At 47.4% G+C, this 20,411-nt stretch overlaps 1 protein-coding gene across 6 annotated transcripts in view; it reads left to right on the top strand.

The window, feature by feature from the left end:
* PMS1 (PMS1 homolog 1, mismatch repair system component) overlaps positions 1-20,411 on the top strand; it is an 851,578-nt gene that overhangs the window by 415,473 nt on the left and 415,694 nt on the right. For all 6 annotated transcript variants that reach the window (XR_013608658.1, XM_078680380.1, XM_078680384.1 and 3 more), the window contains one exon: positions 13,675-14,597. Coding sequence is in view for 5 of the 6 variants with exons in the window: in XM_078680380.1 (XP_078536506.1) it covers positions 13,675-14,597 (923 nt within the window). In the remaining variant the exon portion in view is untranslated. The remainder of the gene's footprint in view (positions 1-13,674; positions 14,598-20,411) is intronic.

Genomic DNA, 20,411 nt, shown 5'->3' with positions numbered 1-20,411 from the left:
CCCTGAGACTCGATCAGGCACACACATTCCAATAGAATCAGCAGGACACTCAGCCGCATGATAGCCCCCTCCTATTTGCATGGAGAATAAGGGCCCTACTGTAGCCACGTGTTGGAATACCTCCATACTATACAATGTGTTGATTGTAATAAAGGATGCCTGTGTGCCATAAACCTGTGTATAAAAGACGAAGCCTCAGAGAAACTTGTTAGAGCACCTCCCGAAAACACCATGCGAGTGTCCCAAAGGACATGCTCTCCTCATGAGTAATAAACTCTGTTCTTGTTTTCCTACTTCCAGTGCCCGTCTCTTTATTTGGTAATTATTCAAGGAGAGAACGAAGAGTCGCCCTGCACCAGCAGCCTGGGCATCGGGTGCGATAAGGGCTGACTTTTTTACACTCCTCTCAATGTGGGGAAGGGTGCAAATTGTGGAAATGGGCACAAACACCTGCATTGAAATTTACCTACTTTCAAATTTTGCACAGCTGATATTAGACCCCACACAAACTAAAGAGCGGTAGACTGGCCCCAGATGACAGGTGTTGGAGATGTGCTCAACAGGATGGAGATCTGTAGCAAATCCTATGGTTTTGTCTGCATTTTCCTATTTACTAGGTGCACATCCGGCACATGCTCGACAATACAAGACTCAGCGAAGCTAGCCCTCTGTCACGATATGTCATGTGTGGAAGAGGTGACACCCTCCTGGAAGAGGTGGATGTCCACGGCTCTGACTCTAGTGAAGATATGTTTTCTGCGCTTTTTGCAATTGTCTAGCGTGCCCATAAACTCAGAACGAATGCCACAACTGTTTAAATTGTCCACATAAAACAAAAGTATATATTGATTACTGGATCATTTATTCACCAAATAGACCCCTAAATTGTAGGGGGATGGAGGGGGCAGAAGGTCAGGGGGCGGGTGAGTCCTAGGGAGGGAGGGCAGGACTCGGACTGAATGAGTTGCAGTTGGGTGTCTGACTGGGATTTTGTTAATTTGCAGTGTATGCTTACTGTTTAGCCTTAGACTCTCGCAGTGTTGATATTGTGGACTGTTCTCATATTTTGATATGTTTTTTTGTTTAGCCCTTCTAAATGCCTGTATAAACTATAACGAGGGTTACTGATTTTAATTTTCTTTGCTAAAAGTTCAATAAAAACTTGAAAATGAAAATAAAATGATTGCCATTGTGGCTTTTGCACTTCTCACCATGTGCTTCCTGGTGGCTAATATTTGCTGAGCGACCAGATGGTCATCCATACATAATGTGGAAAATATTTTTTGTTGTGCAGCTAGGGCTCATAGTGAGTGAATCTTTGCCGGGGCTGTGTTATATGAATGATTTAGTTAATTGGCACTACTCAATATCATCTGTCAAAGTATTATTTTAGAACTCTTTCATAAAGTGGAAAACCTGCCGGTGTAAGGAAGAAGTTTCGATTAGAAGTTAGTTACCGTTAGTGACAAGAAATTTGTGGTGTGTGCGGCAGGACATCACATGCTTTACACACTGCTGCTATCTAGTATTGGGGCGGACTTTGCAAGTGCTTTTTTTACAAAGTATTAGTTTTGGTTTTGAGGTGACAGGATTCATCTTCATAATCCACAATGCACCAGGACAAAGACTCCAATTATTTTGCCGATGAAGATATCGAATGAGCCGACGAGAGGGTCCATCCGGTATCCTGGCATTCTGAGCACAGAATCCATCTCCTCAGAGTTCTCCCATTGTAAAGAGGGACTGTTTTAAGAGGCCCCTAGAGAACCTACACCCAGGATACAGACTGCACCTCAAACCTGCCTACCACTGACTCCATGCAAGGGATCGTCCTCCAGGGCCTTGACAAGAGTCTTGCAGGCAGGGCTAGGGCCGGTCTCTAGAGAGCTGGGATTTGAACCCCAAGGCTGTGCTGAAGAGGACTTGACAGGTTGCTCCGACCACTGCCCCCAAACCTGCTTGGTACAGGCTTATCTCCAAGCTGGAGAAGGCCCAAGCACTGAGCATTAATCCTTGAAGCTAATGTATGCCTTCTTAACCCTTAGGTGCCGACCCACAACCTTTGGTGCCGAAGTAGACTCCGAAGTCCGCTCTGAAATCTCTTTCCGCGCTAGTCTCAAAACCTAACAAACTAACCATAACTATTGAGGTGCCTAAACCGCTTGATGTCAGACAAAGAAAGCTATACATTCGTCCTCAATCGGGTAAAGTACTTTCTCAGCCACTACAGCAAGAGGTGGATCCAGCATCCCTTGGAAAGAAGAAATTTACTTTTGAAGTGGGTGTCTCTGCAGAGTTGAGTATGTTTTGCATACCCACGAAATGCCAACAGAATGGAGCTAGCTCTATGCTTCAGTCTCCACCTGGTCCTGTTTCTCCACCAACACAACCTTTATCTTCATCACATCTCTCAGCACACTGAAATTGAGTGTGACCCATAAGACCCTTATTTTGAGCCTTTCCCCACTGAGAAGGTAGACGAACCCTTTCAGGGGTACTATGCAGACCCTCAGAAGAATCCAAAGTTTGAGCCCCTCCCAAGGTAGGCTTTACCACCAGATGATACGACATCTTACCACACAGTCATCAGGGCAGTTGATCACCATTAGGTGAAACTTTGTGATACTGAGGAGGAGGAGAATGGAGAGGAGACTTTTTCTTCTAAACTGGAAGGAAATGTCTAAAGGAAATTGGATCCTGTCATTTGTCTTACAAGTACACTACCTGGACTTTCACATCAAGCCACTAAGCATCCCACGTCACTGTCCTGCAATTAATCGTGCACATCAGAGATTGCTCCGCAAGTGATTTGCTTCTCAGCAAGGGTGCTATACAGCATGTACCTGTGCACCAAGAGGGGTCAAGCCGGATAGTCCATATACTTCCTCATTCCAAAGCAAAACGGGACTCTAGGGCCTTTCCGGGACCTCAAGGCACTAAATCTTTACATACTGGTGGAGCACTTCAAGATGATCACCCTGCAGGACATCAGTCATTGTCTCTGCACAGGAGATCATAAGGTGACCATCAATCACAAGGACATATACTTTCATATGAGTACCAACCCGTCATTCTGCAGTCTCCAGTTTCCGAGGCAGGGAGCGTGGGGGGACGTGTTTCAGTTGAGTTGGAGCTCGCAACTCCATTACGTGTTTCCTCCCATACCCTTGATTCCTCGGGTTCTGAGGAAGATTCGCCAAGACCGGGCCCAAGTCATATTGATCGCTCCGGATTGGCCGAGAAGGGTGTGGTACATTGAACTTCTTCACCTCTCGTCGCACCCTCCGCTCCGTCTCCCCCTCAGGGTAGACTTCCTCTCTCAGATGGAGGGGCAGGTTCTACACCCCCACCTCCAGAGCCTGCACCTTCATGCCTGGAGATTGAACGGTGCAACCTGAATTCTTTTTCTCTCCTGCCTGACATGGTGGATGTTATACTATCGGCCAGACGACACTCCACCAAGTCTGTCTACTCTTACAGGTGGTCTAGATTTGTTAAGTGGTGCGGAGAGAAATCTATTGATCCCGTAAAAGCTCATCTTTCTGGGGTTCTTTGTTTTTCTCTTTATTTGGCCCAGCAGGGTTGTGCTGTGGCCACTGTTAAAGGATATTTGTCGGCATTTTTGTGTTTACCTGATCAGCCTTCTTTATTGAAGTCTCCTATAGTCTTAAGATTCATTAAGGGGCTGACAAACATGTTCCCTCCCACTCCTTTTATTAAGCCCCAGTGGGATTTGAATCTGGTGTAGAATTTTTTAATGGGTTCTACGTTTGACTTTTGACTTTTAAAACAGTCTTCCTGGTAGCTATCACTTCAGCCAGGAGGGTGAGTGAGCTCCAGGATTTGAGTTCAAAGCCTCTTTTCCTGACCATACATGCTGAAAGGTTAGTATTCAGGACCAGGTCTGCTTTTCTGTCTAAGGTGGTGACTCCCTTCCACCTAGGTCAGTCCATTACCCTTCCTACTTTCTATCCTCCCCCTCACTCATCCAAAGTGGAGGAGAGACTTCATCGTTTGGATCCAAAGAGGATGATTAGCTTCTATTTGGACAGAACAAAGGACTTCCGTCAAGATGATCAGCTCTTTTTTGGATTTGCTGGTAAGGAGCCTCCTGTAGGCATTAGAGCTCATTCCACCAGGGCTAAATCGTCTACTTCTGCATTGTCTAGAGGTGTTCCTCTTTTGGACATATGTAAAGCTGCAACTTGGGCCTCCCTCCACACTTTCGTGAAGCATTACTGCTTAGATTCCGAGGTGAGGAGGGATGGCCATTTTGCGCGCTCTGTTTTGCAGGACTTTTTGGTATCGAAGGGTGGACACCCTCCTCCAGGTGAGTTACTGCTTTGGTATTCTATTCATAAGGTGAGGAATCCACAGGCAGATGTATCCATCAGAAGAACAAGTTACTTACCTTCGTAACGCTTTTTCTGGTGGATACAGTATCTGCCTGTGGATTCCTCACTGACCCACCCTCCTCCCCGTTGGCCACCCTTTTGTTAATTGATGTATTTTTGTGTACTCAAGACTTTATTACCTCTATTTGTTTTTAGTTAGCTTGTTTAATATGTACGTTTTCTTATCTCATTGTACACTATGTGTATTTGTATAAATTCTGTGTACTATGTATACTTGGTCTCTATGGTCAAGTCCGCCTGTTTGCCTCAGTGGCACAAAGAAAATGGGTGGAACTGACGTCATCACGCCGATGTGGTCTTCTTATGGCTCCGGTGACGTCATGCGGAGTCGCGTGCGGAGCCATGACGCTATGACGACCTCGTCGGCGCGGAGAGCTAGGAAAAATTTCTACGGAAGGCTGGCGCAGGGGATATTCATAAGGTGAGGAATTCACAGGCAGATACTGTATCCACCAGAAAAAGCGTTACCGAAGGTAAGTAACTTGTTCGTCTCTGCACAAGAGATCATAAGGTTACCATCAATCGCAAGGACATATACTTTCATATCCGCTGCATATAATATCTACCTGTGGTTCTTGGTGAGTGAACAACACTACGATTTGAAGGTGTTACTCATCGGATACATAACATTGTAGTGTTGAGAGACAAAGGAGCCTTGGGGGACACAATTGCACACCCTCTCTCCATGAGACTGAAGTTGTAGGAGGGACACTGACTAGCCTAGCTTCCCAGAAGGGAGATGAACCAGTGTAGGTTCAGGCCTACCATTGCCCCCTTCCGAGACAGTTAATGAGAATGGAACGATAGACCATGCTGAATGCCGCAGAAAGATCTAACAGTAACAGACCAGTCAAGCCCATATGTCATCAGGGCCAATTACCAACACTATTTCTGTCCTATGGTTCCGTCAAAAGCCCAATTTAGCTTCATTCAGTAGATTATGGCTCTCAAGATGGTTAACTAACCACCTTGCAAGATGCTTTGCCATTGATTAGGCTATAAATGTTATAAAATGAAAGTTCTTCAAGTTAGAGGCGTCCAGGCCAGATTTATTAACATGGAGCATAATGGTGCTATTTTGACAGAGCTCTGGAACAGCTACAGAAGTCATTGCGGCGTAAACGATCTGACTCAATTTATTGCAGATGAGAAGCTGATCTCCTTCAATAATGGCCACTGGGCACGGTTCATCAGGTGAGCCTGATGTAAGTGTATTGAAGGCTTAACAGACATCCACTTGACTATATGGCGTCGCACCCACTGAAGACAAAGAATTCCGCTTCATCGTTTTCAATTGTTCTGTGGCATTGAAAATATGAGTGGAGGTTTCTTTTTCTAGTCATAGCCACCAGGAGGACTCTTTGTGCATTGTTTTAAAGTATTTTTTGTATTTTTGTATATTTTTCTCAGTGCTGTGCATCATCTTTCAGAACTAGATGGATGACTCTCCCTTGACTTTCTTGGTGCATTCTTTTGTAAAATGCTTTCTTGCTGGGATTTGTCCTCCCTCAGGAGACTGGGGTATTTATTCTTTTTGGTATGTGTGGTTCAATTCTCAGAACCCTTCCATCAAAATTAATAGTGCAGTGGGTACATCGAGTTGCTTCCATGTTAATGGGCTGTGGTTCAATTTAAACAATTGCGCTTTTCCATCCTTGCAGTGGTATGCCCCTCCTAAAAATGATTTGGCTGAATATTTTCAATCCTTCAGGAATAGACCAGTTTCTGTTTTTAGCCTTGCTGTTTTTTATGTATCAAACAAATGGAGAGGGTTTGTCGGTAGCTTATTTAATTTAATGTTATCTATGAAAATAATGAGGATCCCATGATGGAGAAGAACAAGTTACTTATCTGTAGTACCAGTTCTCCGTCATGGATATCATATTACTAGCAGCCCACAATCTTCCATAATGAAGCATTTGGAAAGGCTGTAGAGGTTTAGGGCCAGATGTTCGACCATTCCGTTTTGCGGGTTGCAAATTGCGATTTTTTTTTTTTTACTCCCAAAGTGATATGTACCAACGTGTCCCAGACACATTTAGCGATCCCCAATGGGGTCACAAATGACCTGCCTCATCAGTATTCATGAGGCAGGTCTCAATTTGGGAATGAGATATAATCACAGGGTTGGTGGCCTTCTGGGGACAGCAGAACAAATTGTCTATTTTCTTTTTAAATAAAGCAGCATTTTTTTCCAAATGCAGCCCATTCTCCATAAAGAAAAACAGAATGCGTTTAAAATACAAAAATATGAAGTTTTTTCAATTTTTTAAGGGAAGGCAGTGGTCACTGCCTGCTCTTGAGAAATATTTTTGTTGCCAAACACAAAGGGAAAAGGATCCCCTGGGGGCCCCTTGCCATTTGCAACTGGCTTACCACCAATTTGAAAGTGGTCGTAACTGCAATTGTTTTGCAACCACATTTGCTGTTCCAAAACAATCCTACATCCTGCTGCGACTCGCATTTAGGAAAGGATCCCCTTGGCACGCCCCTTCCTAACAGCGACTCGCAAACCCTATTTTGAGATTCAGTAATAGGTTACCGCCTCGCAAAATAGGGTTTGTACATGGTTTAACCCTGTAGTGGTCGCAAACGGCCCGATTTTCCGTTTGTGACCACTAAAGCGGTCGTAGATCTGGCCCCTGGTGCGTTATATTGCTTCCTTCGCTCCACTGGCAAAACATGATGAAGGACCAGCTGTTACCGTGCTGCAGCTGCCCTGGAGACAAAGTAACGTCTTTTTCTCTGTGCGAAGCGGGAGATAGTTTCCTTTATATTGTTTTCTTTTCAAAGGCAGAAACTAAAAATAATGTTAGCAACAATACGGTTTTCTTTTTGGAAGGGATCATAGCTTTTGTAGTTGGGGAGCATTTTTCTCTGTTAAAATACATTTCTTAGGACCTCAAACACCACCAGATATATTCTAATGTTTATGGATGTAGATATGTATGATGTAAGAGTGATAAAGTTAAGTAATCTTTTCCTCCGAGTTCGCTTCCTGTCACATGAGTGCTGTTGAATACTTTTGTACATTATTTTATATTGGCCTGTTGGTTTAAAGGGAATCAAGTAGGTGTAAAATTGCTATTTAATATGTTATGTTATTTAGACTACATTAAATTATTTGTTATTTTATGCCCTTGTCATCCTTCCTGTTCCCTGGCTTCCTTCACCATTGTTTATGTGCGTGTGCACCATCACGCGCAGTTCTGGGTTTAGAATGTTGGGGTAGGGTGGCAGTTGGTGGGACAACGTTACATTATTCTATGAGGATGCCTGCTGCGTTAAAGAATAAACGCGCCCTACACCCGACATGTGGCTCCTGTCTGACGTGGAAAAAATACATAAAAGGACTCACATGCACACAATTAATATTGCATTACCAAAACTGTGCTCACTATGAACACTTTGTCACACTGACTGGCTCACAGGGGTCCTCTAAAACAGATATCTGAAAGAAACACGTAGTGATAGATTCCTTACCTTTGAATTATTCCCAGGTGTCTGACTGGATCCGGAAAGTTTTCGTCAGCAGTACTCCTGCGCGTCGGAAGGTGGCGTTGTGCGGCTCCGAGTCTGTCGTTGGCATCGTGGCCGCCGAGATGACGTCACGGAAGCTATTTAGACGCCACCCTTGCGCGCTGACGTCAATTCTTTCTTTTTCCGCGCCAGCAAGCGCAGATCATGAGAGAGCGGTACCCCAGTTTTTCTAGGCCTTTTTGTCTCCGTGCAGTAGGGATGCCTGGCTTTAAGTCCTGCGGTGACTGTCATCGCATGATGGCGGTGACGGACCCGCACCGCGTGTGTCTCTACTGCCTGGGACGCGACCACGACACCAAGTCGTACCCCGCGGCGAAGACTTTGTGGGAATGGTCCCGAAAGTTGCTTGAAGTCCGACAGTCTGTTCCGCGCCGCTCAAGGTCCCGGTCCCGCGGGAGGTCGAGGGACCGGTCGCGGAGCCACCACCATCGTTCGTCAGGATCGAAGTCTTCGCACTCGGAGTCAGCTAAGGCGAAGCATCACTAGAAGTCGAAGAGGTGTCATCGTTCTCCGACTTCGCAACGCAGCTGAGGGTGCGGGTGGTGCCTCCCTCGTGGCTCCGGCAGAGCCTATGCAGTTGCCGCCAGCCTACCCGCCCTTCCCGGGTCCGTCGGCGACTCCGGCCCAGCTGCAGGAATTTCTGTCAGCCATGGCCCGCCTCTTTGGGCCGTCGGGCCCCACCGATGCGCATGCGGGCCTGACTGGGGTCCCGCACCCTTCACTGTCGGTGGCTCTGGCATCGGTGACGGCTCCGGCCCCCAAGGTTCCAAGCCTGGATCCCGGTCAACGCTGGTTGACCTTGTGATACCTTCACCGACATCGACCCCACCGGCACCACCTCCGACGTCGCCCATGCCCCCGGACGACGTCATCCCCGGTTTCAGCCCCGATGTGGACACAGCGCCGGAACGGGATCACTCGACATTGACTTCAACGCCGATGGGGCCTTTCTACCCCTATGTCCAGCCTCCTAATTTTCGACCTGTTCATCAGCCTTCGGAGAAAGGGGATGATTGGGAGGGGTCTGAGGCAGACTGGGCAGAGGAATTGCGGAATGCCAGTGGTCTTGATACCTCTCGTGACCTTGGCATGCTCACTCCTCATACCGTGGCTATGGGGTAGGGGGCAGGTTACGCAGTGGTGTTGCGCAGGGCGGCCGAGTCTCTCCACCTTGAACTCCCTACAGTGGCCGTCAGGACTAACCTCCTGACGGAAGTGCTTCAGACAGCGGCTACCTCTGCGGAGCCACTGCTGCCTTTTAATGATGCACTTTCTGACGTTCTTTTGGGCACCTGGTCCAGGCCCAACACAGAGGCTCCTGTGGATAGGAACGTGGCCCGACTCCATCGGCCGTCCCCGGGTGACCCCATTTGCCTTTCCCAACACCCCACACCTGAGAGCTTGGTTGTCCAAGCCTCTGCATCCCCAAGCGCATTCCCTACCGCACCCACAAACAGGGAATCCAAGAAACTGTAGCAGTTTGGTAAGAAGATTTTTTCTTCCGCCAGTTCAGGGCTGCGGTCGGTGAACACTACATGCCTCTTGGGCCTTTATTCTCTCTCTGTGTGGGATACTGTGGCGCAAGTGCTGCCTCAGTGTCTGGAGAAGGCGCGAACAGTGCTCTCTCAAGCTATTGCTGAAGGGAGAGATGCAGCAAAGTTCACGATTCGATGTGGCCTTCACACTGCAGGCTCGCTGGGACGAGCGATTTCCACAACATTGGCGTTCCGTCGCCAGGCCTGGGTAAGGACTACTGGTTTCTCTGGGAATGTCCAGAACACCCTGATGGACATGCCTTTTGATGGCATTCGCCTTTTTGGCAAAAAGGCAGATAGTGCTTTGGAGCGTTTTAAGGACTCGCGGGCTACGGCCAAGTCCTTGAGCCTTTCCACCACGCGCCCTCCTCCACTTTCTACTTTTCGCTCCTTTCGTGGCCACGGAAGGGGCGCCCTGACATGTTCACTTCAGAGCCACAGGCCGGCGCAGCCACAATTTCAGCACGGCTGCGGACGTGGGACCCGCCGAGGCGGGTCAGGGGGCCAGCGGGCGGGTCAGTCCACTTCCACCCCGGCCACCACTGCCCCAAAACCTTCCTAGTCTGGTTTTTCAGGCCCATCAAACGCCAGTGGGCAGAAGGATCTGCCATCACCTCCCCCACTGGCGCACCACCACTTCGGACATGTGGGTTTTACATATTGTCCGAAGGGGCTACTCCCTCCCCCTCAAGACTACCCCTCCAGCCATGCCACTGCATGCTGGGGGATCACTTGGCACTTTTTCAACGGGAAGTTGCGGCCCTCTTGGACAAGGGGGCCATCGAGCGCGTTCCTGTGCCAGAAGTAGGACGTCATTGTTATTCCCACTACTTCCTATCTTGGACCTCAGGGACGTCAGTCGCTTCCTCCGGGAAGGAGAAGTTCAAGATGCTAACTCTGACTCAGGTCTTGTCTGCCCTCGACCCTGGAGACTGGATGGTAACGTTGGACCTGCAGGACGCCTATTTCCACATTCCCGTACTGCTGACCCACAGGCGTTATCTGCGGTTCACGGTAAGCCACGAGCACTTTCAGTTTACTGTGCTCCCCTTTGGTCTTACCAGCGCCCCTCGGGTGTTCACGAAAGTGATGGCAGTGGTCGCAGCTCATCTGCGCAGATCATGGGTTCCAGTCTTCTCCTATCTCGCCGACTGGCTGTTGAAGGCGAGCTCGACCCAGACAGTTGTCTCCCACCTCCAGACTATGGCTGACCTCCTGCATTTGCTGGGGTTGTCCATCAGTGTGCCGAAGTCGCACCGGATTCCCTCTCAGAAGCTCCTCTTCATTGGAGCAGTTCTGGATACAACACACTTTTGGGTCTATCCCCCCAAACGGTGAGTCCAGGATTTTCAGGCTATGTTTCCGATCTTTCAGCCTCTATCCTGGGTTTCGGTCAGGATGACGCTGAGGCTGCTGGTCCTCATGGCCTCCTGCATTCTGCTAGTCACTTATGCCAGATGGCAAATGCGGCCTCTGCAGTGGGACCTGAAGTTCCAGTGGGCTCAGCATCAGGGGAACCTGTCCGGTTACGTCCAGATCTCGGAGGGCACTGCACAACAGCTGCAGTGGTGGCTCACGAACTGGTATTGAGTCAATGGCAGAACCCTCTTGCTTCCCCAACCAGAGCTCAGAGTGGTGACAAGTGCGTCCCTCCTGGGATGGGGTCCACATGGGAGAGGCGGAGATTAGAGGCCTCTGGTCTCTGGTGGAGTTGAGGCTCCATATCAACCTTCTGGATCTTCGGGCGAACTGAAGGCATTCCTTCCCTCTGTCAAGGGGAGAGTACTGCATGTGTTAATGGACAACACCACCGACATGTGGTACTGCAACAAACAGGGTGGGGTGGGGTCGTGAACCCTATGTCAGGAGGCTCTGCGCTTCTGGACATGGCTGGAACATCAGGGCATTTCCCTGGTGGTTCAACACCTGACAGGTTCACTGAAAGCCAGGGCGGACGAACGCAGCCGCTGGTGCATGATGGATCACGAATGGCGTCTTCACTCGGACGTGGCGCAAGGTCTCTTTCTATTCCCTACCGAAGAGAACGCGCAATGTCAGCGGTTCTGCGCGTTGGAATTTCCAAGGCGGCACTTGCTAGGCAACGCTTTACGTCGCAAGTGGAGTTGCGGTCTGCTGTACGCCTTTCCGCCTATACCACTTCTGCCCAGAGTGCTGAAGAAGATCAGGCGCGACCAGGCCAAAGTCATTCTTGTGTCTTCAAACTGGGCTCGAAGAGTTTGGTATCCCGAACTACTGAGTATGGCTATCGATCCCCCGATCCAACTGCCTCTTCGGGAGGATCTTCTGTCGCAGCAGCAGGGGACGGTCCTCCACCCCAACCTGTCCAGTCTCCACTCTTTGCGTGGAGATTGAGCAGCGGCAGTTGATTCCTTTCGACTTGCCTCCTGAAGTCTGTGATATCATTCTGGCAGCCAGGCGTCCCTCCACTAAGTTGATATATAGCCTGCAGGTGGATCAAATTTGTGGCATGGGGCACAGCAAAGGCTGTGGATCCCCTTTCTGCCCCTCTTTCAGAAGTCCTACTGTTCCTTCTTTCTTTGGCCCAGCAGGGCTCTGCTCTGGGCACTATCAAAGCTACCTTTCTGCTATTTCGGCCTTTCTCAGGCTCCCTGATCATCCCTCTCTTTTCAAGACCCCTGTTGTAAATAGATTCCTCAAAGGCATTACTCATCTTTTCCCTCCTATTCCCTTTGTGATGCCACAGTAGGGCTTAAACCTGGTTCTCACATATTTAGTGTGCGCTCCCTCTGAGCCTCTTCAGAACTGTCCTCTTCGTCTGTTAACTTTGAAGACTGCTTTCCTGGTTGCCATCACCTCTGCCAGGAGAGTGAATGAGCTCCAGGCTCTTTCTTGTAAACCTCCTTTTCTGTCTGTCCATCCGGAAAAGGTTGTGCTCAGACACGTCCATCCTTTCTGCCAAAGGTTGTCGCTGCCTTTCACATCGGGCAGACCATCACTTTGCCCACTTTCTTTCCGCCTCCGCATCGTTCCAGAGAGGAAGACAGGCTCCACCGTCTGGACCCAAAACGTGCACTCTCATTTTACCTGAATCGCACACAACAGCTCGGGTGGATAACCAGCTCTTTGTTGGCTACGTTGGCGCCAAGAAAGGTCGGGCATTACACTAGTGGACTATCTCCCGATGCGTCATTTTGTGTTTTAAAGCCTGTTATTCTCTGACTAAAAAGGAGCCTCCGGTGGGGCTGCGCGCTCATTTCACCGGGTCGACGGCTGCCACTACGGCATTAGGATGTGGTGTCCCCATACAAGACGTCTGTAAGGCAACTACATGGGCCTCGCTGCACACTTTCACTAAGCACTATTGCCTGGACAGCCTAGTCCGGAGAGACTGCTTCTTGGGCCGTTCTGTTCTCCGGGACTACATGGTGTGATCTTGGTTCGCAGACCCACCACCGGGGTTGGTATTACTGGGGTATCTATTCTAAGGTAAGGAATCTATCATTACATGTTTCTTTCAGATGAACAAGTTACATACCTTTGGTAACGATATATCTGTAAGAAACATTAGTTAGTGATAGATTCCTTACTGCCCCACCCATCCTCCACTTTCTGCTAACTGATTTCTAGGGTTAAGGTCATCCCTTTCAGGGCTCTAGTTTCAAGGCACCAGTGGTCAGTATCTTGCAAGGTTCTGCGGAGCCGCACAACGCCACCTTCCGACGCGCAGAGGTACTGCTGACGAACACTTTCCAGATCCAGTCTGACGCCTGGGGGTAATTCTGAGGTAAGGAATCTATTACTAACTAATGTTTCTTACAGATATATTGTTACCAAAGTTAAGTAACTTGTTCTTATGCTCATAAGTGTTATAACCTGCTCCTTCATCCCTACAGTGAGATACAGCATTTATTATGCGCACTACCTCACATGTACTCATTCTGGCTAACATGATGCTGCACACTTTATCACACAACATTGGGATGAAATAAAAACTCAACTCGCAGGTGCTTTTCTCTCCAAAACGAGAAATACATTTGCTTGCAAACCGCACACAAACGGAAAGTAACGCTAAGCCATACCAACGTGATGACTTGTACTGTACACCTCCACGCTTGATGCAGTTAAACTCAATAAAATGCACTGTTTTTTTAACTTAAGATCTGATATCGTTTCCTAATATGTATATGCCTTTTACTTTTCAGGAATATGTTTTGCTTGCTATGGAAAATGTCTTAAAATCAATGTATGGGTCACTCCCCGATACAGTTTCCAGAGGAAGTGATAGAGCAGATGTGCCCTGCGTGGACATGTTTGGTAATCCAGCAGAACAAACAGATGTTCTTGTCAATGAAATTGAACCTTCTGGAAACGAAGGTCCCAAGACTCATACTTCATCATTTTCATTCAGTAACGACGTGCAAAATAGTCAAGCAGGAAAAAACACTGAGGCCTGCTTAAAACATCAATTATTTGTCTGCGATAATCCTCTTGGACCAGTTAAAGAGAATGAAGAATCGGACATTGATAGTGCATGCAACAAAAGGTTTCTGAAAGGCTCAAATAATAACCTTTCTCCACCTATAGACAGACAAAGTGGATGTAGTATTACTTTTGGTATAGATGATATTAGTATTTTGGACTCTCAATCTCATGAAGAGCCTCTCCAGAGAGCCGCTCAAAGTGGTCCTTTGGAAAGAATGGAGGAAGCACCAGCAGTCTCCAAGGACTCTTCTCACATCTGTGCTGATAGTTGGAGCATGGGGAATGCACTCAAAAATTCCAGCGGAGGAAACGTGGAACCTGTCAAAATCCTGATACCTGGGGTAGAGAATGTAGGAAATCCTCCAGCAGGTGCTAATACTTTAGAAGCAATGAACTCAGCTGAGAAAGTCCCAAAAAGCCCAAGCCAAAATATAACCAATGTGGTCAATAAAAAATCCGGGCAGATCACACCCTATGACTTGATTAGCAATCGAGTAATAAGAAAGCCTATGTCAGCAAGTGACATTTTCATGCAAGAATATCGGCTCAAGGTTTTAGCAGAGAATCCGAAGGCTTGCGCGGAAGACATTACTGTCACAAGCAAAGAACTGTGGAAGACATTAAGTGAAGACGAGCGAGAAAAGTAAGTTTCCAGATCTCACATGGAATCAGTAAACCTCGTAGTTTCCACTTTGTGTGACTCATTGGGTGCAGAAAACGGAATGAAAGTGAGCTCCCAATTTATTAAAACATTGCGAGAGAAAAAAATTGGATCATGTGGCATTACGTGCTGAAGCCGAAAAAAGATTATTACTAATTGATATGTTTACATCCTGCAGGCTTCTGCTGCTTTTTGGGTTAAGTTTGATGCCAGAGTAAATGTTTTTTGTCCGGTGTAAATGGCTTTAAATTTTAATATTGCCAAGTTATATGTTTAATTATCTAGAAAAGTCCAAGGTTCAGATGATCTAATGGTTGAGTCAAATCGCAGAAGCTGTGTTTGTATTACGTCTGTGAATGCTACCTCAACGTTATTTGCACTGCTCCGGATGTAATAATCCGGGACGACTCCTAAAGACCATTCACAAAGATTCACAGTAAGCATCCCCTATTCATTTGTATGAAGCATGATTCCCACTTTGAATCCTTGCGAATCTCTGTGATGCAGAGATGGAGTTTGACCCAATATTGCCTTAAAGGAATGGCTGTTTAACGAAACAAAATGTCACAATGCAAAGGGAAGGCTTGGAGCAGTCCCAGTTCTCTGCAGCCTTCAATGCCTGCATTTGGCATTGGGGCACTGCAAGCTAAACCTCACAGACATTTTATGAACATATACCGACTCCTTTCAGCAATCTAGGATCTGTCAGTTGTGCTGCATGCGCAGATCATTGATACATTTCCTTAAAAGTCATAAGAATGAAGGGGGGATCGGGGGAGAGGAGGTGTGGGGGAAGGGGGGGGGGGAGGGAGTTGGACTCTTCCTTTCTGCCCGTTCCATGGCAGTTTGCAACGAATCGCAGAGTCCGCACTGTGAGTCACAACAAAGGCATGTGCAACTTGCATGACAATTTTGTACTTTTCAGATTGGGTTTTTGCATTCGTAAAGGCTGTCAGTTTGCATAGTGCAGGCTTTGCAAAAATCCTTTGTAGATCTGGTCCTACTGTGCTTATTAAGTGGCACATTTTTTGATAATTTGTAAAACGTAAGATACTATCAGTGCATTCTTATATATTACAAGCAGATTTTGTAGTGGGTATATATATATATATCTATATATATTTTGGACAACGCCTGCAACGGTGTAATCACGCATTTAGGAAGATTTTGTCGTTTTCAGTGTAAATTAGGTTACTTTTATTGTCCGAGAATGTGATGTCTAGTCAACATAGCAAGGGACTAGACAAGAAAGAGCGTTTCTTCTGTCTGGCATCTTTCTCTTACCAAGTCCTTTCAGCACTGACAGCATCTAGCAGTTTCATCTATTTAAGTAGATTTTTTGTCAGGGCATGGGAAGCACCTCTGGTGGCGAATGTGACTGCTAAGGCCCCATGTCGCTTTCTGCCTTTCCCATAAGTATCCTTTCTCTCGTAACCTGGATCATATCACTTAAGTGGCCATGGAGAGGGCAAGCCAAGTACGTGTGGGGTACTTGGATCTGTTTTTGATTGGTGTTTTCATTTAAGATTGGAGGTTTGTAACGTAATTCTTCATGGAAAAAGGCTTAGAAATAGAGACCTGCGTTACAATTTGATGAATTTCAGCTTTTACATTGTTTGAGTTTTTTAGGGTCATCAAAGAAGAGTCATTTTAAAAGTTTGTTTGCTTCATCAAACATTTGAAGGTGCTCAACATGCTTTTTAGGTCTTGTTTAGGCCACACATGCGCTGTCTCTCGAGATATGCTGTATCTACTGTATGGGCTTTCAGAACACCCGTCCGTTTCCATACATTCCTTCATGTACCTTTCGAAATTCAATTGTTTTTCTTGGTCAATATTTTATATTTGCCCCTCCTTTTGCTGTTGGTCATGCCCTGGAGACCAGCCATGTTACATGGGCCACTTTACTATCGGCCATATGTTAGTGTCTGTGCACTACTTTGTTTTTCCTGGGCTTGTTTGTCTTTCCGAACTCACTCAGCCGAGGGCGGCTAACCATTCCCTCATCCTGTTTTCTACTGTCTTTGGTTTCAAAAGCGTTTTTTCAGCTCAATGCTATGTTTTTCATCCTATAACATTTATGCTTTCATTAGCTCAAAGGTCGAACCCTTAAGTAATATACTTACTTAAAGAAAGTGTAGTTTAAGAAGACTTCCAACAGTAGGATCAACCTATTTGCATGGTGCTTTTGACACCATCATTATTTGTATACGACTAAAGAGGTAAACATTTTATGAAAGTGGAAGCAGCTTTGCGTTGCACGCTTTCAACGCTTTCTTTTAGGTTCCATGGTGAAATAATACCAATCTCAAGGGATGCTTCCTTGTGCTCTCCAAACTCGGCATGTAATGTGAGGCTACTTAACAATATACCCGGCAAATAGACAGTGCAAAACCAGCACAGCACCAGTTAGCGTCACTCAACTCCACTTCTGCAGCGCCACCTGAGCATCTCAGCAGCACCTGAGCTCCACCACAACATTAGCACAGTACCACCTCAGCCCCAGCGCAGCACCACCTCAGCCCAAGCGCAGCACCACTTCAACTCCAGCGCAGAAGCAGCACAGCAACATCTCTGCACCAATGCAGCGCTACCTCACTATCAGCACAGCACTACCTCAGCATCACCACCTCAGCAAAATGCACCACATACACAGCATCACTCAGCACCAGATCAGCATCTCCTCAGCATCACTCAACACAACCACAGCACCACTGCAGCATCAGCACAAAACCACCTTCGCATCGGTGCGCCACCTCCAACTCATCACCAACTCAGCACCACCACTGCATCAACTCAGCAGCAGGGCACCACCACCTCAGCAGCCGCTTAGCACCAATGAGGCACCACTCCATCATTAGCACATAAGTGCAGCATCGACTGAGCATCAGCGCATCACTCAGCTCCACCTAAGCACCAGCACAGTCACTCAGAACCACCTGAATACCACATCTGCACAAGCACACCACCACCTCAGCAGCACCTCAGTTTCACTCAGCACCACCAGAGCACCAATGCAGCACCACCTGAGCATCAGCTCAGCACCACCTGAGCATCAGCTCAGCACCACCTGAGCATCAGCTCAGCACCACCTGAGCATCAGCTCAGCACCACCTCCGCATCAGCTCACCATCACCTCAGCATCAGCTCACCACCACCTCAGCATCAGCCCAGCACCACCTTACTATCAGCGCAGCACCACCTTACTATCAGCACAGCACCACCTTACTATCAGCACAGAACCACCTCAACATCAGCCAAGCACCACCTCTACTTCAGCGCAGCACCACCTCTACATCGGCGCAGTACCACCTCAACATCAGCGCAGCACCACCACTGCAGAACCACCTCAGCACCATCATCTCAGCATCATCGCACCACTACCAGCGCAGTCCAAACCTCAGCACCAGCGCAGCCCCACCGTGGCAGCAACTCCGCACCAACGTAGCAACACCTTAGTATTAGCTCAGCGCCACCTCAGCATCAGTGCATCACCTCAGAACTGCACCAACGCAGCATCACTTAGCACCAGCACAGCATTGCCACCTGAGCATAAAACAGCATCACCCAGCACCAGCGCATCTTCTCAGCTTCACTCAACACTACCAGAGCACCACCTCAGCATCAGCAGAGCACCACCTCTGCATCAGTGCACCTCCACCACCAACGTATCACCAACTCGGTACCAGCGCAGCCCTACCACAGCACCAGCGCAGCACCAGTGCAGCACAATCTCAGCACCAGTGCAACACCATCTCAGCACCAGTGCAGCACCAACTTAGCCTCACTCAGGACCACTGGAGCACCACCAAGGCATCACTCAACACCACCTCAGTATCGCTCAGCACTATCTCAGTATCACTCGACACCACCTGAGCACCACAAGCACACCACCACCTCAGCACCACTTGAGTATCATTCATTATCACCTCGGCACAGTCACACACACCGCCACCTCAGCGCTACCTCATCATCACTCAGCACCACCTCAGTCTGCCCTAGGAATCTGGCATCTTTTGATTCTCCCCTGGGGTCCGTTCGCTGTTCTTGTTGTAATTCAGATACTATTTCCCAATCTCCACCCTCCTGTTGTTTGTCATCCCCCCCCCCCCCCACTTGAACCCTGCGCGCCTAAATTGATGCAGTTGGGAGCAGATATCATTATTCCTCACCTTAAATCAACTATTAATAAGGCTACCTCTTCTGGATGTTATCCCCCAAACTGGAAACGGTGATCTTTAAGCCTCTGCTTGAAAAAAGCTCTTTTGGACTTGTCCGATTTGAAAAACTATCAGCCCATTGCTCTGTTGCTGGTTCCTCATAAGATCTTGGAGAAACACCTAAAAATAAGATCGTGACTTAATTGGAACAACAGCATCTGCTGGATACTTCCCAATTTGGATTTAGGAGTAATCATGAGACAGGAACCGCAATGTTATCTGCAGTCAATAACATCTGTTATATGGTGGATAATAGGCTCCGGTGCTGATCCTATTTAATCTTTCCGCAGCCTTTGATACTATCTCTCCTACCCGGCTCGTTGTCCATCTGCAGGAGATTGGGACCACAGTTTCAGTCCTGATGCTCCGGTCATCCTTCCGGACGGATAGATCAGACAGTGGTGGTGGACCAGGTCTACTGTGCCACCATAGCTTCTCCGTGTGGGGTTCCTCAGGGCTCATCCATGAGCCCCACACTGTTTAACCTATGTGTCTCCCCACTGGCCAAACTGATTAGAACTTTATGGGTTACATGCTTAACTTACTCTGATGTCACACAAATAATAGTGTCTATCACGAAGGACAATAGAGGCTTCCGCCACAAACTTTAAGAACTGCATGCAGGTTGCGCCCATCTGGATGGTAGAAAACTACCTAAGACTCAATGGTGATAAAACTGAGGTTCTGATCTTTGGTAGCAAACCTTCCATTTTGACCCATTCCTGGTGGCCCCAAATGCTTGGTTATCTTCCCAATGTTAAAATCTTGGTGTACTGGTGCATAACAACCTGTCCTTCAATCTTCAGGTTAACAGGACGGTATCATCCTGTTTCTGGGTAATTAAGACCTTTAGGAAGGTATTTACTTTTCTCTCCTTCGCTGCATGCAAACAAACATTCGTGGCATTGATTATATCCAGGATGTATCACAATGTGCTCTGTATGAACATTATTAAGACAGCCATAGCCAAGCTGCAGCTCATCCAGAAGGAGGTGGCAAGATTCATTCTTTATCTTCCTAAATGTCACCCAATCTCTGCTGAAACTCAGAAATTGCATTGACTTCCAGCCCGTAAACTAATGAGTTTCAAAGCCTTATGCATTTTCCATTAGGCACCTCACAATACAGACCCTGAGGGAATTAAGAACCTGTTTCAACGATATATACCATCTAGACAGATGTGTTCTGTGGGAAAAAATTGCTGGTTATTCCTAAATTCCAGAGGGCAAGATGGGGAGGGAACACTTTTGCTGTGGTTGCATCCAAGCTCTGCAACACTCTTCCATACTCCATCTCTTGCCTGGAAGGCCACATTCATTTCTGAAAGGCTTTGAAGACCTGGCTCTTTGCCTTTTAATGCCTCCTTTAGGTTTGGTATTATGCACTTTTTTCCATCCTCAGTAGACTATCTGCATTAGAGCCTTGATGCCTTTGGGCATTTGTTTGCACTTTATAAATTGCCAAATTAATTCAACAGCAGTACAGACCCAAAGATGGACAATACTTCCATCAGAGGGTTTACTTCCTGAGGTAGTTGTATCAACCTTACCAGCAACAGAGGCAACTGCAAAGACAT

The sequence above is a fragment of the Lissotriton helveticus genome, chromosome 3_1 (genome assembly GCF_964261635.1).
Source record: "Lissotriton helveticus chromosome 3_1, aLisHel1.1, whole genome shotgun sequence".
NCBI classification, from domain to species: Eukaryota; Metazoa; Chordata; class Amphibia; order Caudata; family Salamandridae; genus Lissotriton; species Lissotriton helveticus.
The sequence above is the reverse complement of the archived record's forward strand: the minus strand, read 5'-3'. Positions and strand labels throughout refer to the sequence as shown.